The sequence below is a fragment of the Cygnus atratus genome, chromosome 4, assembly GCF_013377495.2.
Source record: "Cygnus atratus isolate AKBS03 ecotype Queensland, Australia chromosome 4, CAtr_DNAZoo_HiC_assembly, whole genome shotgun sequence".
Taxonomy (NCBI): domain Eukaryota; kingdom Metazoa; phylum Chordata; class Aves; order Anseriformes; family Anatidae; genus Cygnus; species Cygnus atratus.
Genome location: NC_066365.1, coordinates 5,400,394 through 5,427,401, shown reverse-complemented (window position 1 = coordinate 5,427,401; position 27,008 = coordinate 5,400,394). Strand labels below are relative to the sequence as shown.

At 38.6% G+C, this 27,008-nt stretch overlaps 2 protein-coding genes and 1 long non-coding RNA gene across 23 annotated transcripts in view; 2 read left to right on the top strand and 1 right to left on the bottom strand.

Moving 5' to 3' along the window:
- The window catches only part of TBCK (TBC1 domain containing kinase), a 107,958-nt gene extending 100,027 nt beyond the window's left edge, over positions 1–7,931 (bottom strand). For 5 of the 20 annotated variants that reach the window (XM_050710275.1, XM_050710287.1, XM_035540956.2 and 2 more), the window contains exons 1-3: positions 7,831–7,913; positions 4,419–4,565; positions 1,696–1,930 (exon numbers count right to left, since the gene is read on the bottom strand). In XM_050710275.1, coding sequence (XP_050566232.1) covers positions 1,696–1,888 — 193 coding nt within the window. In that variant the 5' untranslated portion in view covers positions 1,889–1,930; positions 4,419–4,565; positions 7,831–7,913. Of the gene's footprint in view, positions 1–1,695; positions 1,931–4,418; positions 4,566–4,955; positions 5,185–7,584; positions 7,608–7,830 lie in introns of all 20 variants that reach the window. The other 15 variants (XM_035540966.2, XM_050710289.1, XM_035540983.2 and 12 more) reach the window with 14 other exon arrangements.
- A 183-nt stretch (positions 7,932–8,114) lies between these two features.
- The window catches only part of AIMP1 (aminoacyl tRNA synthetase complex interacting multifunctional protein 1), a 36,120-nt gene continuing 17,226 nt past the window's right edge, over positions 8,115–27,008 (top strand). The window contains exons 1-2 of one of the 2 annotated variants that reach the window (XM_035541975.2): positions 8,115–8,231; positions 26,389–26,522. In XM_035541975.2, the coding sequence (XP_035397868.1) occupies positions 8,230–8,231; positions 26,389–26,522 (136 nt within the window). In that variant the 5' untranslated portion in view covers positions 8,115–8,229. The remainder of the gene's footprint in view (positions 8,232–26,388; positions 26,523–27,008) is intronic. The other variant, XM_035541985.2, reaches the window with a different exon arrangement.
- Positions 8,553–13,308, top strand: LOC118245638 (uncharacterized). The gene is made up of 3 exons (XR_004777913.1): positions 8,553–8,812; positions 11,331–11,369; positions 13,294–13,308. It is a non-coding gene; the product is annotated as an uncharacterized LOC118245638 (long non-coding RNA).

The window sequence follows — 27,008 nt, the reverse complement described above, 5'->3', positions numbered from 1 at the left end:
AGCTGGAATGCTTACTTAACTCTTTCCTTATCCTTCCTGAAATCAAAGGACCACTTACACTTTCTTTGGAATAAACAATTCTGGGATCGCCTTCTATAATGCTATCCAAGGTTTACAAATAAATTAATTTCACAAAGAAAAAAAGACTTCCATTTGAATGTTTTTCTATTATTTATACACTACTCTTCTGAGGGTTTTCTGTGGGGAATGCATACATGTAATTTTCTTGCGTCGTTTTCCTAGACTGCTATTGTATTTCTCCATGAGGAGAGAAACTAACATTTGCATGAAAAACAACATTAAATCACTATGTCCGGATTGACAAGTGAAGAATTCTGTCAGTATCAGAATGATAAACTTTCCCATCAATGTTATCAGTGTGTTAGTAAGAAAAAACATATTATTTGAAAGCGATTAATTGGTATTCTAACCACTATAAATGGACAGTCTTTTGACTTCAAGTTAGACGTTTCATTTGCTATTCTGCAAGCTACTTTAATGATCTTAAGATGTTTTCTCCTTCATATTTATATGCACTGAAACCTTCACATCATGGACTCTTCACTGTCAAAAAGGCCAAGCTTGCCTATTTAACCACCTCTCGTATTTGTTATGATAGCTAAATTTTCTTAACCTCTCACCTCAAGCAGTATTATTAGAAAACCCCATTTTCTGTTTCAAGGGGTACGAGCCAACCTACGATGAAAACAAGTAATATTTCTAGATCTCCTGGCTGCAGAAAACTAAAAATTTACAAGTTTGAGAGCAAAAGAAAACATAAAAAGAACCTTCCCCTACCCCGGAATACTTCAGAACATTTTCAGTTGGCGATATCACAATTTTCTAAAAATCTGAAACATCCTATCATCCTGAATTACAGGGGAAATATATTACCTGCTCTACTTTATGAGACAGTGTAACTACTCAAATACATAGAATGCACTTTTATATTGGAACATCGTTGGTTTAACAGTTAAAGCTGGTAACCACATACATTCTGTCACAGGTGTTGCAGACTTTTTGTGGAAATTAAGTGCTGTACTCCTGCTGAGCTTGCAACAGAGTGAGATCATCTGGAGCATAAAAAACAACTGAAGCAATATTTGAGCTAACAATACATGTGAAAACAGTTTTTATAAAACCCTCTGCACTAAAATAAAGTAATTGTTAGTGGGAAAGATCTTAAGCAGCCAGAATTCAGAAAAAATAAAAATGTGAGAAGCTTGCAGCCAAGATACAAGGTAACTGAGACACCAAGAACAGCTGCAAATGAGGTACAAGAGACCTGAGCATCACATTGAAGTTGATCACAAAAACACAGTGTAGGGGCTCAGCATCACAAATGCATGCATTTCAGTGTCCTACATAGACATGGTGCAGCAATCGAGTACCAGAATTTTACAGTAAGGAATAAAAAAAAGAAAAAAAAAGTTTTTAGCTTTTTTCAGTTAGCATAACGTGTAACAAAAGAGAACACAGACAATAACCTCTGCCTTAACTCTGCAGAAAAGAAACAAAAGCACTAATACTGCCTGTTACAGCAAAGGCGTGCAGTCATTTTGGGCCTGAAAACCAGCCACCTTCTTTAACTGGTGCCATAAAGGCAATATTCTGCTCGGGCACCTTCAGATATTTTTTTTCACAAAAATATAACCATAACCAAACATAAAATATCCTCATTAAACAGATACTCACCATGTTTACCCCTGGTAATATCGACATACTGACAAAGCCTGGGATGGGTCATTGTTTTAAGGATTTGAAATCTCCCCAAAATTTTGATGGAGTTGGGAGTCAGAGGAAGGCCATTGCTTCCACAAACATCATGAGGAAGAGCTGAGGCAAAGAAGGTGGAGGCACCCATCTCCGTGTCTTTTAAAGGAAACATCTCTTTTGCACGACCTTATGCCCTTCCAAGTGACTTCTGTTCCTTAGAAAGAAAACACAGATTAAAAATTTATACACAAAAGATACAAATTCTTCTGACTCAGCTTATGAGTTGTTTAATAATGAAATTAAGACTTCTTTTCTCCATTGGGGAGGCACTTCTGAATAACGAACACAATAATATTAATAATACAGTGCAGCTGCATCATAAGCACTACATTTAAAGATGAAAATACAGTGTTAGTTCTAAACACAGAAGTAAGAATAAAAACTCTCTTTAGGAATAGACAAATGCTTTAACACAAGCAATCTTCACATGACTACTGCAATACAGCAGGTTATTATTCAAAAAACAGTAAAGGCTCTGAAGAGAAAAACACTCTTCTAAAATATCACCTTGTACCAGCAGGCCACACCTTTAGTAATAATCCAGCATCTATATACCATAGCGTTCCAGGTATTTAAAGCTAGAAAGTAACAAGTCTTCTGTCCTGCCAATATTTCCTTCCATACCAATAGGTAAATCGTTAGCTCCCACACTAACTCAATAACAAATCAGGGAAGTGATGTTAAATATTTCTGTGGGACAGACACGAGAAAGAAGTTAGCTTTCAGTTCAGTTCCAGGAGCATTTAGCTTCATGACCACTTTTCTCCCCAGCAGGAACAACCTTGTTGAACCTTCACTACTCTGAACTACGCATTTCCATTTAATGTGAGCTAAATATTTTCTCTGCAGTTTTCCATAACCAACTATTATGCAGTTCAAGAATATAAAAACCTAGAACATGCACAAGTAGCAGACACCTCCACAATCAGCTAGACCTCAGATAAAACCTCCTGGCCTCTTTCTACCAGCAGGCTAAGATTTGATATACGAGGTACCAGAATCCAAAAACGGAATCAAGCCTCTGCTCAACCCATTTCTGGATTGCCCAGATCGTGAATCAAGATGCTGCAAGCTGTCATGAGATAGTATGGCTCCTCTGTATGTCAGCTTCCATAACACAGACAAATTTGTGTATAAGGGCACATAAAGAGAGAGAAAAAGGCCAAGCTTAAGTGCTCTTCAGTGAGCTCTGGCCTGCAAGCTGCAACAGTGAAGTGCATTTCCATGTCACAGTGGACAAGAGGCCTCAGAACAAAAAAAAGCTTCATCAACAAGCCTACGCAGAAGAGTACCATCCAGCTAACTTCAACTCCAGAGTCCAGAGGCCCCTGTGTATGTAATCAACAGAAACAGTCCACCATCTGATGTGGAAAGCACATCCAACTCTCTCATCAGATAAAGAACAGTAATTCTAAGCTCTAAAGAGTAGAAACAGGTATGTAGCTGCACCAGGATAATTGGAGAGGCAGAAGAACCCACAGGATTTGAAGCCCATAAGAGAAGTAACAGGAAAAGCTTAAAGTACAAAACCAGCGTAATTCTTTCAAACCAGATGTGATAATTCTTTATCATCTTAGGGGCTTCAAGAAATAAAAAATGGGTACAAAAAATACACAGACCATTAACGAAGCTAAATGCTACCATTTTATTGGCCTCTTGGCCAACATCACAACCTTGTAACCTGCACAAAAATCCCATTAAAAATAGTTTTTGTGAATCTTAACTGAGATAGGGTTCTCCTTAACAGGCTGCACAGAGATCCTCCTACACCAGACACATTTACCGAGTCTATACAAATGGAAATTACAGAGCATACCTTCTGTTTTCACTAGTACAGCCTGAGGTAAGATACAAAGTAAATATAAGACTGCTGTATATTTGTGTGCATGTGGGATTTCGCCCAAAGAAACAAAAATGTGAGATATGGTCCTTTAATTTCTAGCATAGATCATTGTATTAAATACAGAAGAAAAATACAATATGGCACTGTTGTTTTTATATTTGTATTTTTGTATCAAAAGTCCTCTTTGTAAAGATACAATGTTTTCATATTCATGGATATTTAATATTTTGGGAAAGTCATTTTTTAGGATGCCAATAAAGCAACTAACAGTTAGAATGTACCACTGAAAAACATAAATGGGATTAAGTGGAAGCAAAAAGATTTATTGTCAGACAGCAAGTTCCAATAGGAAAGCTTTAACTGTGTATTTACCATAAGTTAAGATCCAGATTCCTGTAAAAAACATTGTGCCAAAGGGAACTACCTGGCTTCAGAAAGAAATGAAGAACCATGAAGAAAGAATTCTGATTTAGAAAGTGAGTTATAACCTTATTTGGCACATCAGTCCTCCAATAACTACTTTAGAGTAAAGAAATGTTAATATAACCAGAGCCTGGGGGCAGAGGTGTGCGGAAGGAGTAAATTTATACCAAACAATGTGATGTATTTTGTTTTTAATATATGTATATAAATACTTCAATATGTTGTCTAAAACATATTTACTCAGGTAAGAAAGGTCTTCTTTAATGTGGAAAAAATAATCTGCTAGACAGTCCTTAATATATCATATCTGCTTTCAGCTGACACTTAGAAGGAAATTTTAATTTAAAAAAATGTTAAATATTAAAAGTTTAATAACCATTTAAAGAGATTAAACTTTTCTTCCATTCTAGATGCACTTTGCCTACAAGGATGAGTTAGACCACTTGCAATGTTTTCAACGAAACAACTGCAGACGTATCATCTGGTTGGGAAGCACACAGCAAACAGTCTTTCCTGCCGGCCACTAAAAGGAATCAAGAAAGAATTTTAGAAGGTATGCATTAAAAGAGTTCTAATTACAAAGTTAATTCCGTTGAATCCACAAAAACAAACATTAATAAGTTCTCTCTGATACTGGAAAAGAGCTAGTTCTGTCAATAGGTAATTTTACAACTAAGTTCTGATCTCCATCCTTAACTCTCAACTTCCATAAATCCCAGGGACTGAATAGAAAAATAAACCAAGTAACCCTGAAACTAAAAGCTTAATCCTTCTTCCATCTTTAAAAAGGGCCACAAGTTACAGCCTAAGTGAAAGGTTCTTTTAAACTAAATTTTTTGCAGTCTTATTATTTCTCCAGTAACAAACATTTCTAAATTCAAACATAAGTGTTATATACATTTTAAAGATTCACCTGAAAAAAAGATCTCATGTAACTGTATTTTAAACTTTCTCCAAATCCACAACAAAGTCAGGTACAACTATAAAAATATAGAGTACTACACATTCTCCTCATGTTCAGGGCATTCTCCTCATGTTAATTTCAACACATGAAATTCATCTCTTCTACATAGAAAAGGCATGTATTGTGTTAATTTTATAATTTGGAGGAATGAATTATATTCTGCAGAACTTCCTAATTACTGTGAAATAAAAAGAGAAGAAGAAAAAGAAGAGTTTGTTATTTTAAATTGACACCAGGAACAGCTAAGGCAAATTCAATTCCAGGACTGAATTCTGGAAACTCAATTCTGATAATCCAAAACAGTGAGAATGGAGGAAGAAGCGATGACTTGTCTTATTAGTGTCATCTAAAATTACTGAGTCCTCTCCAAAGCTCTGCTTATTGAGTATTTGAGAGACAGCCTACCACATCTGCAGAAGATGTCTGGCATAGAGATTAGAAGTCCAGAAGTGGCCTGGTTTGCATCACACCTCTGAACGACCTTCCCTGCCTCACTACCCCCATCCAAATCTCCCTTAGAAACCTTTACAGTACACAGAAACAGAAACCAACGTTCCCAGCAAAACCACCACCAACAGATGTCTACAAGTACCTATTTCACATGCAAATTAGCACTATTTTGCTAATCTTGTATTCGATAGCGTTGCCATGCCAAACATTAACAAATAAAATACAAAAAAAGGTAGCCCCCCATCTACTGAGCTCCTTATTTGCTACTCTGAATACTTACTGCTCTCAGAGAACAAACTTTTTTACTCAAGTTTTAGCATTGTCTAGTCATCATTTTGCCCGTGAAGCGATGGTAAGACAATTGAGTCAACGAACACTAAGAACCTTGTCCTTAAAAAAAAACACACCACCACCACCACCAAACATTTGGCTCTCAGAAGCAGGTATTGCATGTACAGCCAGACCGGACAGAATTAATCCATCCTGTGATATGTATCTGTGGTTTCTAGAGAGTCCATGTGCACGAATAAATACAGTTAACAACACTTTGCAATGTGTTGTGAAGTGGCTAGTTATTTAAATGCCTCCTGAGTACCTGGATGTTCATATTCCTTGGCTTATCAAGGTAGCTTTTCAGAACAAAATATAATTAAAATGAATCCTGTTAAGGAATTATTTTTTAAAATAATCAGGAACAATTTCAGATGAGCAGCTGAACATCCTATGCTTACATCACTTTTCATGAAATTCCAGCATTTTCAGCACAGTAGACCGTTTCGTAAAAAGAAAATATTTCACAAAATATGTTTTGTGCTAATTCTTTATACCTAGATAAGAGTTTGTTAGGACAATCACAACAATGACCAGGGACGTAGTTTGCTTCACAGAAGTAATTAAAAATAATCAACAAAAATATTAACCTATCAGCTCTATTCTTGCAGGGTAGAGGGACTGCAGATAACGTTTAGTTCACCTCATAAATCTGTTTTTGTTTGCAGTACAAATACCAACTGCAAACAACACTGTTGTACTACAGACATTCTATAAGACTGCCTAAGATTCTAAATGTAAACAGCATCGTTTTTTATTAAACACCTTGCCCTTGGGAATAACACCAGTATGTCCCTTTTTTTAAAATGTCCCAACTATTCTGACATTCATTTAAGTAAGAAGTGTTCCATCTACAAATAAAGAATAACAATAGAATCAAGAGGAAATAGTGACAGAATGTTTAGCATATTTAAATATTTTTTTCTCCTAAAATTGTCTAAACTAAAACAAAAAACAAAAACACAAGAACAGAACACAACAAGCAGCATTATTTCCTGTATCAAAATCATAAGCGTAGGCACACTTTGCCTAAACACTTTGATTTAGATTCCAACTACAGCAATTCAGCACATCTATTTATATAATAAATAAATGTGTCAAAATTTTCATTTTAACAGTTACTCAATTTGAGATTAATGGAAAATACAAAACGTGTTTTGTGAAGGCTCCAATGTCGTTATTTTGTCTCTTACGACTACAAAATTTTTGGGGGAAAAGAAAGAGAAATGTCACGGTGACTTTGGCACAAGCGATTGATGAATATTCGAGGAATTGTTTTCTGACGATGTGAAATCGTAATTCCTTTCCCTACTCTGGCAGGGATATTCAAGCATCACTTCAGTCAAGTGGAATACAGCCGTGAACAAACATGAAAAAGCGTTCTTTCTCAGCGGTAGTTGAAAAATTTTGTCATAGCCTCTGTCTTGTATGTGGGAGTTGTGTAATAAGGGTTAATACCATTGTTCAAGGCATTTATAGTGCAACTACATAAAGCAGGGAGATTAAGCCGTTGCTGCTGTGAAGGGCAGGTGTAACAGCGAGGCTTAGCTGCATCCCGAATTTCATATCTGCAGGTAGAACATTTAGGAAAACAGGAAAACAAACCAACAAACCCCCTAAATCCAACACCTGGAGGACATCAAGGAGGCACACAGCCTAATTCTGACAGCCCAGGAGAGATTTTAGCAGGTGTAAACCCGCTATTTCTTTTAATTCTGTTACATTTACCCGATTACCCCTGCGATTTGGGTCCCTGCCACTGTGCACATAAAGCCGGCCGTGTTGCCGTGTCACTTACACATGTAAGCTGGGGAATGACCTCTGGCGAGAAGAAAAATTAATTGGAATCGGCTACAAGCGACCCCAAAAGCCTACAAATGACCCGAAAACAACCCTATAACTACCCCGCCCCACTGACAAGCACCAAGACCCCCACGGGGCCCCAAAACGAACCCCAGGCCTGCGAGCAGTCCCCTTAGCCCCCCCGTTACTAGCGGGGACCCCCCTCAACCCAGGGGCGGATCCCCTAAATCTGCCCCCCTACCCCTCAGGACGGGTCCCCGCCTCTGCCCCAGCCCGACCGGGGGCAGGTGCCGGCACCTCTGCGCCCGCCTGCGACACTCCGCCCCGCCAGCCCCGAAGGACCACACTTCGAGGCTGTTTGTACGCTGCCTGACTTTTCCTCTCATTCTAACCTTAAATAATAAATAAAGCGCTGTATTTTTCCCCGTTTCGTCAATTCTCGCTGCGCTAAGAACGTCACGACACTGGGCTGCGGGGGGGGGGGGGGGGGGGGAGGACGGGACGTGAAGGGGTGTGAGGGGCGGCTTCAGGCGTCAGCTCGTGCAGCCCGGCGGCGGGGGCCTTCTTCCCTCAGCGCCGTGAGGTGCGCGGCGGCGGCGGCACCGGTGGGGGCACGGCTCGGCTCGGCTCGGTGCGGTTCATGTGAGTGCTGCCGAGCTGGGCTGGCTCAGAGCACGGCCAAGTTTCCCTGCTAAGGGTGGCGTCGTGTCCTTAGAGTGGTCCCAGCCGCCCCCGGGGCCGCCCCTCGCCGCCGCCGTGGGGCCGCGTCATGGCGCCGCGTCATGGCGCCGGGCCCGGGGGTGGCGTTGTGGGGCAGCCGGGGGGCTGAGAGGTTGCGGTTTGGGGGGTTTTGGGGAGGGGTGAAGTCGCCCTGCTGGGGCAGGGGGTCGTGGAAGTGGTGTTGGGCTCGCCATGGCTTCATTTGAGCGAGGGGTTGGGGTTTGGAGGGGAACCATGGTATTCATAATGATATACTATGAATATATGGTCGTTATTTTGGTGTATAGACTTCACTGAGTGAGAGCTAGCATCGCCGTGCTTTTGGTCTCTTCACAGGCTTGATGTACAGCTCGTATCTCTCTGTGGGGAAACGTGGATGGGATGAGAGGAATGGGCTGGTGGTTTATTGCTCCTTAGGTTACGTTAGCAGCCCCAGCCAGTTGTTGCATCTTTGTGCTGAGTTTAACACTTTGCAAAACGAGGAAAAAATGACTGCAGAATAAGTATGAAGTTGTCCTAGTGTTTCCTGCTCTTTCTATTCCTTAAACTCTGATTTTTATTTTATTTTTTTTTCAATGTACTTCTTTCCTCTCACAAGTATTTGTGTTTCAGGGTAGGCTTGACATGAATTCTATATTAATTCAAAGCAATACTGATCAAATACAGCATCCCATTTTTGTAGACCCTGTTCATTCACTTACTATGTTATTCCCCAGTTATGTTTAAATAATTATACATTATTTGAAGACCTATTGAAAATGAAACCACAAATTTGTAAAAACAGCACCAAAGTCCTAAAACTACTTATAAAAAAATACTTAATATCCTTTAATTCATGGCATTTTCTTTATTTTCTGAAGCTCAGTCAAGGGATTCTAGTGTAGTAGTTTTTGACTTTATACTGACTTGGATGTTCTTTTCCTAGTGAACAACAAAATGTTAACGAACAAATAATGCTATGTGATGTGAGGTATATCGGTAGTGTTCCTCTCTTCCTGGTCGAGAATTTGTCTGCATACTGTATTTGGTAGAATTGCATTTTTGAAGAACAGATTTCTAATTTAGAGAATGTTGAAATAGCTACGTTTAAGTGCAATATTTTTCACCAAAATTTCATGCTACGTGATTAATAATCAGAATTGGTAACTAAAATGACATGTCATCACAATAATTTGATTAAGATTTCCAGATTGTCACTTAACCTGATGTTTTTCTTCCATAAACTCAAGTAGAAATGTGTTTTTTTTTTAAAGTTAGGACTAAAGTAGAAAGTAAAAAAAAGTTTTCGTTATTCTGCAGTATATTGAAATTCAGGACAACTGAAACAATTGTACTGTAGCTTTCAAAACAGTTGATAGAAATATTATAAAGATACTTCAAAATGTGTATACGTTCATGATACAGCACGGTTTATCCTATAGCACTGTGCTAGTTTGTATTGTAAGGTAATAATATAAAAAATGTAAGGAAATAATCAGCTGAAGTGACTTGTGTATTCTTTCTGAAGCAACAGGCCACTTCTAAAATCACTGTTCTTTGTAACTTTGCTGATTAGCAGGAGAATCAAATTGGACAAGCTTTGCTTTCTCAGCTCTGACCCCCAATTCAGTGGATTAAAAAACTTTCAGATTATGTTACTCTGTTTCTATCTGAAAAAGGCCTAAGAAAGCAGCAGAAGTAGCTTGTGTGTTTTGGAGGACAAGAACTCAAAAGTAATGGTATCAAGGTGAAGAGTGGATCTTAACTTGGCAAGAGCGAGAATGAATTCTGATGCAAAACAGAAGTTTTATCAAGACCTGTCTAGCCTAAATCCCTCCTACTTAACAAGTAGTCTTCTTCAGGGTACTGGGCTTGAGTATGGGGCTTCGTGTGGATTTGCTTTGAATTCCTTTGACCTATAAATATTTCTTAGCAATGAATAATCCTGACTGTGACATGAATTCATGCAAGGAAAAACCATCTCACTTCTGTTCTGGCCTCCATGTCATCCCATTTGTTTGGAAAATAGTGATGTGGTGTGAATAATTGGCCAACACTGCTAGCTTTTTTGGGTCGAGTGCTGCGTTGGATTAGCTAGTTGGAAGATGTATTAGGTTTTGTTCTCAGTACACTGTAGAAATCCTGATTTTGGGAGGGGTAGATACTCAGTGACATGAGTAGAAGACAAATGAGTAAATTCTAGATCAATTGGAGTACGTGACTGAATTCGGAAGATGGAAAGAGCCCAATAAATGTCTAAAACCAGGATGAGAAATGTCTGTATAATAAAAGTGAGTGTAAAGCAGTTGTCATAAGGGGAAACGATCAAGTGTGCAGGAAGAGGAATCTGATTTCTATCAAAGTTTTTGAGCTTTCTCGTGGCTGCATGTCACAGCTGCCATGTAGAGATTTCATTGACATTTGTCTCTTCTATGGGAGTGTTTTCTAAAACGTAAAGAATTTCAAATGCTAGGCAACACAGATAAAAGGAGTGGCCAGTGTGGAAGGCAGCTGCTAGGAACATCAGATGTGAGCAAAGCAAACAGCTTCTCCTGTTTCTTTTGCTGATATGAGTTCTGTGACTGGAGTCCAACAGAGAAACTTGGTAACCCATTTAGTTTTCCTTCTAAACCTTTCCTTCTACCTGTATGGTTCTTGTTAACGTCACCAACATACCCTTGTTAGATTTTCTATTGTACTTGCCTGTGGGAGTTTGGGAGGGGGGAGATCAAAGTTTAGTTTTCATTTCCATGGTTACTTTAGTATGAAATAGTAGCAAGAATGTTCCTCTGATAGCTGTTTTTTCTCTTCAGTGTAGCCAAAGCCATCTCTACCTATTATTGAATACAGTCTTAAGTCTCAAAGCAGCCTGATGAACATAACTGTTTTTTTTTTTTTTAATGCTTGGGAAAAATGCTTTTCTTCAAATAAATAAATAAATTTTTTTTTGAGCAAAAACTGAAAATTGATTTACTGACCAGACTTGGTGACCACAGATCAGTAAGTCATCAGTGAGTTTTCCCAATTTCTTTTCTCCTGGAGAGTAAGAAAACAGAGTACCGCTGCGTTAGGAATTTCGAGGTACGTTGCCAATGATTCATCTGGTTAGAATTAGTGTGAGTACCGTAACCTACCTGCTGCTGCCTTAGACTTATAAAACATGGTTTAAGAGGACCTTGATGTTATTAGTTCTTTTCACATGTCCCAAAATCTCCCTCTGCTGTTCCTGGCAGATGCTTATTTTAATAGTTCTTTGCAGTTTTGGTGATGGTCTGTGGAGACTATGGGATCTCAGTCAGTTCCCATATTTTAGTTATTCAGACTGTAAGAATGTATTCCTAATTTGTAACTTAAAATAAATTAGGAATTTGATTTGTCATCCATCATCATATGTTTCTCTGCTACGTAGTAGGTACTGTGTAGAGTCACTACGTTAGTATTGTAAGGCTGTCTTCTGTTGGTCTAGAAGCTGGCAAGAAAATTGTGGTGATGCTTAAAAGAGGTAGCAAGAAAGATGACACAATATTGCTGTAATCTTACTTGCACCCTTCTCTTTGAGAGGTTCCTGTTTGAAGAAAATCCAGGTGAAATTCCAGAAGAAAATAAAGGCACTAAAACTGTCCCTAACGGGGTCTGCTCTGTGATACAAATGATAACTGGTGGCCTAGATTGTCCTCGGTTCTTGCTCGTGTATCTTCTCTCTATCTTCTATTTCTTTACTAGCCAGTACAATCTATGAAAAATAGTTGTCTTATCCAAACCAAGAGTGAGTTAGCATTCCTCTCCCTGACTACACTTGTATGGATAAAGTTGCTACAGCTCTAACATGAACTTTACAATCTGTTTCTCTTTCTTTGGGTTAAAAAATATGCTGTATAGTAAAGACGTCAATCAAGATATAGATTAAGAGGAACTTAAGAAAAGGACTTTTAGGTGTGGAATATCTTTCCAATAAGGATGTCTCTTCGGTTTAGTCTGTTTTCAGTGGGTCTGTCATCAGATGTCAAAGATACGTTGCGGTGTGCCCCAAAGTGGGGGCTGCTGGGTGGGCCTCTAGCACTGCTGTCGGTGGTCCAGGCCAAGCAATTTCTTCATCAGACTAAGGTCTGGAGAAGATGCTTGGTGCAGGGACTGTGCAACTTCTCCCTAAAGTTCCTATGATCTCTCCAAATAGTTATTTACTTGGTCAGTTTTGCAAATTGATTTATATGTCAGTTTCTTCAGAATGAGTGTAAAATGAATATATTGATGTTTTAGTTCACAGGTGGTTTATTTTTCCTGCTTTTCACAGTTAGCAAATCTTTGTGTTTTGTTCTTCCAGGTTATCGCACTTGAATATGTGGAAAAATAATTATAAAGGCAGATTTGCTGCTTATTTTTAAAAGTTAAAACACAGGGATATAGAAGAGGAATGTTTTTTTTTAAATGCTGGGTATAAAGAAAAGACTTTAACAGAAGGGGAGCAAAAGATCTCAAGCTCATTCTCATCTACTCTACCTAAATTGCTTCTGATACATTTGCCTAACCTGTTTTTAAAACCTTCCAATGATGGATGTTCCACAACCTCCATAGGCAATCTGTTCAGTCATTTACTCTTGCTTGAAAGCTTTCCAAATGTCCAACTTAAATCTTCCTTGCTTTTTCCTGTCTGCAGTAGACCTGTTGAACAGTTTAGTCCTGTTGTCATACTGACTATTTGTGTTTGAAGAATGAGACCCAGTCTCCCATCTCTCTTCTACAGACTAAACAACTCAACTTCTTCCAAGCCTTTTGATCTCCTTTGAAGTGTCTTTAAAAAGTTGAGGGACAGGAAAGGAGAACCTGACCAAAAGCAAATCTGTGGCAATTGTGAGAGGTCTTCAGTATGCGTGAGGGCCGTGGGAATATTGCTTGGGAAGCCTCTTAAGTAGCTGAAACATTTTGTCTGTGATAAAGTGTGGTTAGAAAGTTTTCCTGGCTTGTCTTTCCTTTCTCCTTTCCTGTCTCCTTGAACCTTCTTTTCTAGGGAAGTTACAGCCTCGAAGAGATTTTTGTTTTTAAACTGAGGAACACAGCAGGAGAATAGATTCCCAGGTAAGAACTTGTTCCCTAGCGTATTTGTGGTGTGGTCTTAAGTAAATGTACTCATTAGTTGATGTTCTATGTTTTGAGCCCTAAATACATTTAATGGTGAAGTCAGTAACAGGCATGGAACGCTTTTCAAGCAGGTGTTTCCCTCTTGAAAATGTAATCTGTGTGGTTCCAATGAATGAAATACATCTAATAGAACAGGAGAAAGCACTTTTTCAACATAATAAAAACATGCTGCTGGTTTTCTTGGATAGCATGACTCTGCTCTGAGTACTTTGAGGTCGTCACCGTGTTGGTCTGAGTACTGCTAGGGAGACCAAGTTCCTTGTCTCAGCATGCTCTGTACTTCTCCCAGATGCTTATAAATAAAGCACGGTTCAGTATTTGCGATAGTTTATCACTGTGGTTTTAGGAACGGCAATTACTGCCACTCCTGCTGAGAGAATTCAGCGTGCAGAATTCTGCTCGGTTTTCAAGGGGACAGCTGTTTATAATGCCGGTCGTGACCTTCTCCTGGATGATATTCTGTAATATCACGTAATGGGACAACACAGACATACACACAAAAAAGTTTAATTTACATTTTTTTTCTAAATGCTTTTTTTTTGACATGCTTTTCTAAAGAAACCATCAGGACCAACAGGTGGTGGCTGTTTCGGATTTTATTGTCCTCTTACTTTTGTATCACTAGTTCATAGATTAGTTTGCAAATTCAGTTTTCAGAACTTTTAGATTACTTGGCCAGCTCAAGTGATACAGATGGGGACCGAAGAAGAGCAATTCAATCACTTGTTTGTTCCTTCCTGAACTATTTATTTTGCTATGACAATTAATCTCCACCAATTCTAATGCTGCTGCTCACAGGCTAATATTGAGCTGCATTAGCAGCAGAGTGTGACCACCAAGGAATTTGTTTCTGCATCACTTTGTGTATTCTTTTTGAATGTCCTTGGCTCCCGTCCCCCTCTGTAACTCAGCAGATCTTGCTCCCTAAGATGGGATCAGGGCAGGAGCAGGGAGATAAAATTAGCTGAGATAATAGGTCATCAAAATTAGCTGGGATATAATAGGTCATCTTCGTGAATAATCTTTCCTTTGAAGTCTTGCACCAAAGCAAGTGTTTCTCTCCCAGTGTTTTGCTTGTGTGCTTGCGGTTTGTCTTGTTTCATTCAGTTTTGTCAAGGTGTCCTCAGCTGTCTCCTCTTAAGGCTGGGTCACCCATTCAGTACAGAGAAACTGAGCAGGGGGTGCTTATCCAGCAAGCCTTAATGCACTTAATGCAACCATTCTCAATAACGGTGTGAATAAATGGATTAGTGAGGCAGTCATCTCTGCCTGTGGACATGAAGGATAACGTTTTTCTTAAGTGATGTTTACAACCTAGAGAGTTGTTATAGTCTGAAATTGTCCTATTTTGATGATTAACACATCAGTGGAGGTCCTTCACAGCAGCTATAATCACTTGTTGACGTTTGCCATTTCTAAAGAAAATGAGTTAGATACCTTAATGAAATGAAAATTTCATAGAACCCCTCTATGCTCTTTCACTTTTTAGAGAGAAATTCCAGAGAAAATCCATCTTCTGCTAACCTAGCTCTTACATTTTATGTCACACTCCACAGCTTTGTATAAAATTCTCAAGCTCTTATCCTAACTTTATGTAACTTAACAGCCTAGAAACTCCTCTTTCACTCCAAAAAAAAAAAAAAAAAAACAAAAAACCAAAAACCACACACAAAAAAAACCTATAAGGGGAAGCTTAAACTAGCACTGTTATTGGAAAGTAACATAAACTGTATTTAATCACCGTCGGTTAAACCCAATTCACGTATAAAAACCCATTCTTCTTTTTGCAAAATCCTGGGGACAAAAACCTGACAGATTCTGTGCTGGATTAGAGGAAAATTGAATTCCTCTCATAACTGCCTCCCTGGTGTGTTGTCTCACATCCTAATTATCTGAAAGCAGACAGATTCTGAGATGCTTTTTACATTTGAAAGCAGTTGGCAATGCATAAAACGTCTTTAAAAACTGCCTTGAGTTAGCAAATCTTTTCTTGAGATCATTTGGTACAATGTTTTGGCATAAAACTTCCCATTACACGAGACTTTTATTTCCATTTCTTTCTCATCAGGAGCTTTCCCAACGTAACCTCCACTGTGTCCGAATCGATAGTTTAAAGATTAGCCTCTTACTTCGGGACACTCTCGGAAACGATCCATGGCTATTGGATCTAGTTTCCATCCCAGAGTGTTTCTCAATTACAGTTTAATATACAGCTTTGTAGCGGCATCTTATTTCAGACTGAAGATAAGTGAGCAAATTGCTTCAGCAGCTCAGTTGGCCACGGCAGCTCAGGGCTGCTGGTCCCGCAGGAGCGTACATGTTTGCACATGGCATGGAGGAGGCTCCGGGCTGGGCTTAGTAGCAGCTGCTCTGGAGCGACGGCCCTAAGTTCACGCACTCGCTTGTCCTCCTGGAAGCTTTGAAACCTTCTGTGTGAAGTGGTCTGGTAATTGGTAACAGTTGCACACTGAGGAAGTCTCCATTGCCAACTAGGATATGACACTGAATTGTACATCAGGGAAATTAATCTGGTCTTAGGGGTTGAATTACCCTGCTCCATCGCAGTGGGTAAGTGATTTCACATCCATATGACCATCTATAAAATAACACTAACGATAAGAACTCAGATGTGGTGTTTTCCTTTGCACATATAACCTTTACCTTCTTCTCCATAACGAAATTTTACTGAGAACTTACCTGCAGGTTTGCATCTTTGAAAATGTTGAAACAAGTTACTCTACATGAAAATAATTGTTTTTAAGCTGCTGTTTTTTCAATAGAATAATCTGGAATACAATGAAATCATCATTTGGCTCAATGTGTTGTAAATTCTGGAAACAAAAGCAGCTTTGATTCCATAGGTGAAATACAGCTATTCCCTGAAGGCTGTTTGGAGGATTTTACCTAGTAGCTGGCTTAAGTGCCTTCCATGTCCATGATGAATGCAAAAGGTTTTCTGTTTGTTTTGCTCTGTGCAAATCTAGGATTTAAGAGGGAGAAGTCATTCACATCCTAAAAGTCTTAAAAACTCTGAACCTCTCGAGAGGCAATAATTAAAAGACTGCTTATTGTTTTGGTACAAGACTGTTTACTTTTTTGGTACCATTAAAAGATACAATATTGCTGTGTTTTCTCTTAAAGGGTGCTCAAATATTTATAGGTGATATGGTCCAGAAGTTTACTGAGACTGACGGACTATTCACTCAGAAACCATGTTGGTCTGAACTGTGTCAAGACAAGTGTAGTTACTGCTGAGTGTAGTTACTTTGAAAAAGGATTATCAAGTGCTCATAAAACCAGATCTTTAGTAACTCTAGCAACATTAAATTGACAGAGGAAAGTAGATGGGGGCACTGTCCCGTGAGAGCCGAGTTGCACAAGAGAAGCTAGAAGGTACTCCAAGAAGCTCTTGATGTTCCTCTCCAGTTTAGAATACAGAAAATAACTGAGGCCTTTCACAAACTAGCAAAGTCTTCATTTGCAGAAATAGAAATCTACTGAAAACTCTTCTTCAGAGTTCTTTCATTGCTACAGGGAAGAATGCTCTGTAGATTTCAACTGCATATAAGTTAAAATCATTGATTCAAAAGGGAGAATAGTTAGTTAGCTACAATACATAGTAGCTATATTTGGAGATTTCTTAGATACTTGGTAGGAATTTTAAGTCTCTTCTCTCTATATGTGGTTAAAGGAGACATCTGTACTTCGGCCCTGATGCCCAAAATGTGAAGTGGTATATGCTGTGGGAACATGCTTTTCAAGAGACACGTAGCTGCTGCTGGGGATTAGTTGCTGTCAGCCTGTTTCAAATTTAAAAGTTAATTCTGACTTTTCACTCTACAGCTGAATAATTAATTTTCTCTGCATGGGTTAAGTTAGTATCTTTATGAAAGATCATCATTAAAATACTGTCCTGCTGTATTAAGTGATTAAATTCAGCTCTGGAAAGTGCAATTGTCTGTGTGATGAATGAACCAGGGAAGTTGAATGTGTGTGGGAGGGTTTAGCTTAGGTAACTGTGATCCTGTGACTGCAGGTTCAAAGGTCTGCAAGGACTGCTTTTCTCTTTAAAGGCAGCTTTCTTGCTCCCCATTAAGTGATGTTTGCCATTCCTCCTGCACTGATTACACACAGACGTGCACACACACACACACACACACACATCTTCAAGTTTAATTTTCTTCAGCTTTTATTTGGCTCACAGAAAGAAGAGCTAAAGTTTCTGCCTCAGTAAATACTAGCAATTGTTAGTGCAGTTGTAGTTTGAGAACACTGATCCTCCTGCTGTACCATCTGCATGATGTCTGCTGAATGCTTTTGTGAATGAATAATGATTATTTTTAACCTTTGTGCTTGCGTTCACTGGACAGTTAAATCCTGCTTTGTCTTAGCAGAGCTCCGAGATATTACTTCTACATATAGAAAAACTGACACTAATTAAAAGTCAAGATTTTCAAGATTCCCTTTTATCACGGTTGAACTGTGTAAGATTACTAACAGGCAGCTTTCAGACATTGGGAGTATTTTGAATTAAAACGTGACTCGTGTAAATTTAAAGGGGGTCAGTCTTCCTGTGCACTACCCAACCAATACAATTATTTTGTACCCTATTGCTGACATGAAATACATTGATGAATGATATCTTTATTCCAAACTCTTCAGACTTCTGAGGAAAGGCTGTCTTAAGTTGACATTTTAGTGGCTGGGGTTTCTGACAAGGGTTGGTATCCTTTTGGGGCTGCCTGCGCAATAAGGAAAAGGTTGGATTTTGAGAGTTATTTTAAAAATGTATATGTTTGCAAGTGAGACTAATCTTGAGGGGGGATAAACATTTTTTCTTTACCTTTTTATGACTGCTGTTCATGTTCTTAATTAAGCAGGTAGTGTGAACACTTGCTTTTTTAGGATAAAGTTACAGAAAACAATAAATATATCCAAGAAATGGTGTTCTACTTGATATGAACAGGTGGCAGAAGAAGAACCAGAACTGCAGTGAAATCCATCTGATTTACGGGTCGTTCACTGTGTAGCTATGACAGTAACCTAAAGCTTTCACTCCCCAGTAAAGCCCCAGAGGATGAACACCAGTACAGATTTTTCGAGTTCTTCTGTGGCAAATGCTGACCCTGCAGACTTGTCCAGATGCAGCTGAGTCCACTTATGTTTCTGAACTTATAAGCCAAGTGTGTGCGTCTGTAATTGTGAAGTCTGTCACCTGTCAAGGAAGTTTTATAGGGATACTTTGAGGCATGCGTGTCAGCTACTTTTTTTTTTTTTTAATTCAGCGGTATCCACTGGATACGCGGTTCTTTGGAAAGCTAAGTTTTTGTAAATAAATGAAGAAACTGTAAAAGAACTTGACGTAAGCTTTTTGTTCCATAGAGCTGGATGCATTTGGGGTTTGGAAATCTTTGCTTAAGGTCAAGGAAACAAGGCTCCATGTTGGAGGTGGTGTATCTTTTCCATCGCAGGAGTTATGTTAGAATTCCTTCTGCACGTGGTGATGGTTTACTGTATGATTCTTACAGTGCTATTAAAATATTAATGCAGTGGGATCCAAAAGATACTCTGCTGAAAAAATACATGAGGTTGGCCAACTGTTTTGGCATAGGAGCTGCTGCTTAAATTTCAGAGTGCGCTGTAAAGCACAACCAGATGAACCTGGTGAACTTCCAGCAGACCTGGCAGCTGTAGCGGGCGCACAGCTTGTCGAGGCTGAAGTTGAGCAGTACAAAGAAGTGGCTTTTCTTCAGCTGTACTCTGAGCCACCCAAGCATTACTGGGCACTCTTCTCCCATTAGTAAATTAAGCTTCATGTAGCTTTGTATCCTGTCTTTGTTACTGACAATTTTTTGGTAGCCACAAAGAATTTTGTTGCAAGCCTGATCCAAATCTCATGACTTTTACCTTAACCTGGACAGAACTCCTAATGGTCACGTCTCTGCTTTTAGTGCTTTGGTGTCCTCTCAGAGGTTGGAAGGAGCACAAAGTTCATTTGGAATAGGGCTGAGACAAGTAGTGGTAATAGAAACATCAACCCGAGTACAAATTTAGCACAGGCTTACAGACCAAGTCTAAATGAAGTTGCAAGTACTTGTCACTTTCCTTAAGCCTTTGAATGCCGTAGCTGTTTAGTATTTAGACGTGGTGCACTTAATTAATGTTGTAGCATCCACTAAATCCTGAAATGCAAACTTGAACAAAATACTAAAATACTTTTTTTTCTGTTTCTAATGATCTCTGCCATACAGTTCTAAATGATGCATTTGAATTCAAATGACGTCTGTCGTCATACTCTTAAAGAATCTCATGCTTCTACTTTCATTTGTTATAATAAATAACTGACACATTTCTTCAGGTAGTCCTTGTTATAGATTGGATTTTGCTTGTCCCATTATTGATGTGACTAGCCCATGGCCTTGGTACATCCTTCCTTTTCAAGAAAGACTTGTCTTCATATTTAAAAATAGTCTTTACTTGAGTAATTTCTCTTGCCTCCAAATTGCTGCCAGTGGATGGGCTTTTTGTGCAATGTTCCATCCATCACATTAAAAAAAGAAAAAAACTCTTTCATGCTGTGCTATTTTTTCAATACGAAAAGGTTTGCTTGTGTGTGTTTTTACTCTTTACAGCCCTTTAAAATAGGGAGGGGTAGGCTCTTAGGACTACTAAAGGACCTGTCTGCAGCTGGGATTGAGCCTGATTTATCTGGCAGCCAGAAGGGTTGAACTGTAGTCTCCAGGGCCAGCAAATCATTTCCTAGGGCTGGCATCGCTTCTTGGATGGCCGGTGTTAGACATGTTAGTTGTTTGGAAATCTGCAAAGCAATTATTCTGAGTCTCGGTACAAAAGATGTGAGTTGAAATAACATATGGCAGAAATGTACAACTTTGATTAATAATTTGCTGCTTGGCGAATTGCTTTCAATACTGACTACACAGGAGTTTATAGTTTATGAATACTTTAAAAAGTGTAGTTAAGTGCTCCAGAAATAACGGTAATAACAACAACAATACTCGGGCTGCTCGGCTGTTTAAAGCCCTAGTCAAAACAATCACTTGTCTGGGGAGAACAAGGAAAATTGCACTGATAAATTTACAAGACTCTATTTCTTTACTTCACAATATTCTCTTACATCTTAGGCTGTAATTCTGTTTTTCTCAAAAGCTGTGTTCTTTCTTTTAGCAAAATACAAGATAACGGTTAAAATTTCATTTCATGTTTTACAGTGCCACACTTCTAGTACCTGGCAGGTGATCACTGATCTGGTACTGTGAGTCAAAAATGAGATTCTGTAATGGTTGATTTAATAATCATTTGTAGACTTGGAGTTTTTACACTGAAATTATGAATAATGCTCGAAATTCTGGCATCATAAGAAAGTACAGCTTTATTTTAAATCTGCTATCATTGCTAGTTGCTGCTATTCCAGTGTTTGCTATCATTATGCCAAAAATATCATTTGCACGTCTCCTTTCCTGTATGTGGAGAAGAGTCCAGGTGAACATCTACTTTTCTGTCATTTCCATGTTTAGGGTTCCGAGGCATATTTTTAATTATACAAATTTACTTTGACAAGGTGAGACTCGGGAAACCTGTGTTCTTTCCTTGCAGAGCTAGCTATGTATGCTCTGAAAGAGATGAGCTGGTAGTTAAGTCTTAATACATGTTTGTCTTTTCAATGTGGGTGAGATGATCTTTAAGTGTAATGGGGTGGGTTATGCCTTCTTGCTGTATTAGAACTAGCAAACTAGGGCTTTGATCATCATGAAGGAGTTGCGAGCAATGCAAAAAATGGGTCTAGTATCTGAGATACTTGCTTTCTTTCTCAGTATCACACTGCATTGGTATTTACTGATACTTCAGCTTATCCATAAATGGGCTTGAAAGGCACGTTTTCTGAAGTTTCTCTGTGATTGAAAGCTCTGTGAACAGCTTCTTGGTTTACTTTATTTTGCAATCAAGAAGTTATATTTTTCCACAGATGAAAATTTGTGATCATGGCAGTTTCAGATAAATACCTCTAAATATTTTTAGGCCTCAAAAGATGGAGAATCAGTCTTTTACAATCGTGTTTCCTTAGATGGAATATTTGGGTGTAAACGCCACGACCACATTTTTCAGTGTGTAACAAAAATTGAGTGAAAGACCCAAACCTTTTGAGAAGAGAATGGAGCAATAGGAATAGGCACATGCTTGGCACTTACTAAATACAGCTGGTTTCCAAAACGGGCGAGCAATAAAAGTGCATTACTGCAAGTGTGCAGCTAAATGACATGGAGCATTGCCTCCCGAATGACAGATTGAAGCTGCTGCTGATCTTCTGTGCTTTGACTGAAGTAGGGAGATGGCCAAGTGAAAACTAAGACATGATCTCAGAACTAATCAATTGTAGCCTACCTCAGTTTTTTATTTTAAAGTCGTGCAGTTTTGAAAATTAAGCTCCAATTTTTCATACCGAAAACGTGAATCAAATCTTATCCAAAAATGTTTACAGCATCAGGTCTGGCATAGTTTATCAGGAATTAGGAGAAACTTTGAAGAGAAAATTCATTTTCAAGCATGAATCCTGACTCTCTGGAGGCAGGAGAATGTGGGGCAAGTAAAACAATCTCCTCATTGCACTGATCTTTCGAGTCATCTTCACTCTGTTTTTCTTCTGTTTTGATCTGATCACTACTGTTCCTTACTCTACGGAATAAAATGGTGTGATGTGAGATTTTTAAATCTGCTTCACCTTGTGTCCTGACAGTTCATAGAAGTGTAGAGCACAGGGAAGCAGAATCTGGCAAACAGCTGGCACATTCTGTTATATTTATGGGTTTTTGTAAGATTGTCTGCCAGAAATGACCATCCCAGAAAAAGATGCTCAGAAAGAAGTCTTTGAACACACTCTTTGCAGAAACCAAGTGGTGGTTGATGCTTTCTGTCTTTTACAGAAAGTAGAGCATGCTGCTATACAAGTTGAAAACCATGGTGCGTCTTGAGATATCTCATGGAAGAAGAAAAGGGGTTTCATTTGAGAGCTACTTCAGGCTTAAGATCAAAAGCTTAGGGAGAGAAGTTGCCATGAATAGTTTCGTATAGTTTGTTAGTGAACTTAATAACATTTCTCAAATGCTGAATAATCTTTGGAGCGTTGGTAACTTTAAGAATAAGGTTAATCCTGCAGCTACTGCTTCATAATGACAAACCTCAGTATGAACAGAGCATTTCAATTGAAAAGTGAATGTGCTCTTATAAATGTTTACTTTCTTCTATAGCGGCTCCTTGCCTCATCGTTGGTCTTGGCTTGGCTTTCCATTTAATGGGCTACTTTTCCTGATGGGAATGGGAGAGGAAGAGAAGAGAAGCAGGCAGTTGTGGTGATTTTATTTCATTGTATGTTACTTGATGAATTCTTTGTCTCAGCGCATGCCCAGGGTGATCACATGGCGTTTGGTTGTGTTCCACTAAGGCCTGTAGGAAAGAATGAGAACAAGAAATGAGATGGCTGTAAGAAAAGAACGTAAAACCTTACTGACTTAAAAATGCTAAAACAAAAGCTGCATCACTATCATAGATGTACTCAAAGCATACACAGGGAACGTGTTGACTTATACGGTTAGAATACGGTTAGTAATCTTACTTTGTGTGTTGGTGTTAACAAAGCATTGCAAGAAAAAGCTGAGTACTTGAAAGTACTGACTTGTTTTTAAACCTGCAGCTGGAAGATGGAATGTGTAGAGCTAGTTATTTTAGTTTTGGGGAGTCAGTTGGCTTCCAATTTCTGGGTTTTGGTTAAGTGATTGCTTTTCCAATAAGTGAAAAGTAATTGGTTCCATCTTCGGACTAGGGATAGATTCCAAAAACAATTTTTAGAGTTTAAGTTTTAAATCTTGTCATTAGTTTTATTGGGGTTTTGGCTTTTTGTTGCTTTTAGAAGCAGATAATATTAATATTGAAGAGTAAGATACACCAAGGTTTAGGTTTTTACTGTCTTGGTCTGTTCATTATTTGATCTGGACAAAGTCTAACATCTGGGCCAGTTTCGCTAAACCAGTATTTGTAAAACATTGGTGTTTTGGGATAGTTTGTACTATATGGCTAATATTGAGGCTTGCTACTTTTGGGACCCTTCTACATTGGGTGATCTTGGGAAACAACATAGAAAAATGCCTGTTTTCTTATGTTGGGGGACTGTAGCTACTTAGAAGATCCCAGCAAGCTGTGCTTTCTGTTGGAAAAGGTGGGCAGCTCTTTGAAGTTAGCAAATAGAATGATGAGAAATGAAACCACTTCTACATACTGATACCTAACTTCACAAATGTTTGAAGATGGAGCTCTATTACTGCTGCCCAGTAGGTCTGGGGCAGTGCAGATAACAAAGCAGGAATCGGAGGTCTGAGGTTAAGCACATTTTCTGGCTGTAAACCAGTTGGTCCCCCTTTTCAGAAGGTCTGTTCCACTGCTGTAGCAACTCCATACTTGTTTTTTCCACAACTTTTGTATATGAAGAAGGGACACAATTGTATGAAGTGACTTCAGTTTCAGTTGTTTTTGCTTAAAAATAAATAAATAAATAAATCATTGTGCTATATTATTGCCATTTTTAAATTCTTTTAATTTTTGTATCGCCACTAGTTTTTCTTGTGGGATGGGCAGGATAACAGAGGGGAAAGGGAAAAAATGACTAACCTTTGATTGTTGCAATACTGATGGGTTTTTATGTGTTTTGTGTTTTATAGTAAGGATGGATCTTAGAAACAAACAAAAAAAAGATTGTGCCCTTTTTGGATGCATTTTTATCACATTGCTTTATGGGTTCATGTGCCTGTGCAGCAGTGATTTCAGCCTGTTGGCTCTTTATATTAGCATCGGAAATACCTATTCCTTTGTGTTATTGTTACAATACTAGGTCTCCAGAAATTTATTTGACAAGTGGGAAAATGTCTACCCATTGTAATCATGTAACTTTATTTCCAGATCTTCAGTTCATTAGCCAACTTGGCTAAAACCTATCAAATGTACCAATTCTGTTCACTTTGAAGTTTTAGTAGCATTTTCTGTTGTTGTTGGCAAAGTTTCCACTGTTAGTATTGTGCTCCCCTGAGAGATTATCGAGCTTGCAAGAAATCTTACTGGTATGCAGACAGTAATACCCCAGGCTTTATATTATGCTGTGTTGTGCCATAATATTTTTGTTTATTTCCATTTGATATCTAAATCAGTAACTTACTTGAATCACTTTTTTCCTTTCTAAAACCCTCAGGATTTTTCAGACTTCATAAATAACAGATCCTGCATGCTGCACATGGAAAAAAATAAATTTCATTGCAGAGATGAATTTGAGTATTAAAATTACTTTAGTTGTCTCATGAAGGTGATTCCTGCTGCTTTTCTATCCATGAGATTTTCTTGCTTTTAAAAAGAAAAACGTGTTGTGGATGGGGGGAGGGTGTGATGACAGTGATACTTCCTCCATCTTTTAGGAAACTGATGTGTGTCGAACAGGCTTCCACTGTCTTAGATTGCAAAGAAGGCAAGATAGTTGTTCATTCATCACTTGCAGGAAGAATATAGCCCATATATCGTCTGTTGGACTACTGTATCTCTTTGGCTTTACAAGTTTTCCTTCAAGAACTTTTAATTACACTATACCCAATTCGTGACTTTTGTTGCAAATCCCAACAGAGTATATTCATTCGCATGTTAAAGCAGACTTAAGTCAGAGTGTCAGAATAATCTTGCAATAAAATGAAAAATTTTCTTGCCAATTCGGTATGAGAAGAGGCATTTGGGGGCTCTGATAAGGTTTGGGAGCCAGTGTGTGGATCTGGATCACTAGTTTCTTACCAGTTCTTCCCTTTGTTGCAGTTCATGGGCAAATTCACAGGAATTACCTCACTGCTACTTGTGAAGATCTGCAGGGCATCTTTTCTTCCCACCTATAATCTGTTTTCTTTGTTGATTTACATAAGGCAGCTGTTAGTACGGATTCTTTTATCTTTTAGGTCCTGGGCAGAGGGTAGAAGCACCATGTTGCAGATATGAGTGACTGTATTTCGTCATTCTGTTGCTAATACTTGAGTCTTTAGGTTTAGATGCAAATGTTGCAGGGAAGAAAGTGGATCATGTTTGGAAGGATTGAACAAATAAGGGCTGTACACAAGGCATAGCTAGTTTCTGGAATATTAGAGAACCCAGTAAAAGAAACTGAACATCCAGAAAGAAAACTGGACAGCATTTATTTGTTTTCTTACACTTACTTTTCTTTATATTTCCTGATTCTTGAATTTGTTACCTGGGTGCTTGACCCTCCATTGCAGTGGAAACAAAATGAGATGATCAAAATCAGAGCTAAAATAAATCTGAAGCTAGAAACCTGCAGTAAAAGTCACATTAGTCAGAGAGGATTAAAAATGCTGGTGAATTCTGCTGCTTGAAAAGTGAAATAACAGTGAAAGTATGCACAACCACACTGTGTAAAGGATTCATACCTTCTGAATCAATTCATTAGAAAAGTTTGGAAACTTTTGTGGGATGTTTCTATTTCCTTACCTTCAATAAAATTCTGGGTACACTTCATAATTTTGTCAGATAAAACCAGGATACGTTGTTCTTCGGTCTAACCTTTTTCCTTTTATTTTGTTCCCCCCAACCTCCACATATTCGCGGTATTCTCTAAACCTTTCTTTTTCAGAAGGTGGAATTTTTTCTGTTTCATGAAGCAAGAACATGTTTTCTGCAGCTGGGAAGAAAGTTGCTTTTCTTCCAAAATACTTGAAAGCAGCTGTCAAACATCAGATTCTGTTTAACATAGCTTTTTGTTTAGGCTTTGCATTAGGAGGTGGGAGCCCAGCTTGTTCGCTTAGCAAATTTTCTTACTCAGCAACTGCTTTTAGAACTGCTTCATGTGGTAAGGGTTGGTAACATTAATTACATGAAGAAGTAATTAATTTTAGACCATCTGTTATTTGTCTAGGTTTTTATCCCGTTTCTTGATAAAGATGGCAGCCAACAATGCGGTGCTGAACAGACTGGAGCAGAAGGGTGCAGAGGCCGATCAAGTTATTGAATACCTCAAGCAGCAAGTTGCTCTGCTCAAGGAGAAAGCTAGTAAGGAATTCTCTGTCTTATGATAAGCTTGTTAGCCAATGTGGTTAACGTTAAATGCTCATCAGAAAAAATGAGAACATGGACAACTTCATTCGTGCTGTCAGCATTTCAAGTGTGTTTCGGGTTCTCAAAGACCAAGCTTGTAATAGTAGCACCTTTTCACTGTCTCGTGGTTTGCGGGTTTGTTGAAGCTGCTTATTCTGAAATAAAAAAGCATGAACGAAGGGAAGACCAATGACACAAAGAGATTATGAAAATGCAATATATGACACCCCTCCTTTAGAGGGGGAGAAAGGCACTTGGGAAGCATATAAGACTATCAGTTTGCATGAATGTGTTACTGCTTTTTCACCACTATGGGATTCTCTAAAGAATATCATACCTTCAACTTTGATATTTTACACAGATCAGTATCAGTGAATGAAGGTGCTCCATATTACAAACATGTTTAAGCTGCTTTTTTAGTAGGTTTCTTGGAATTTTCTC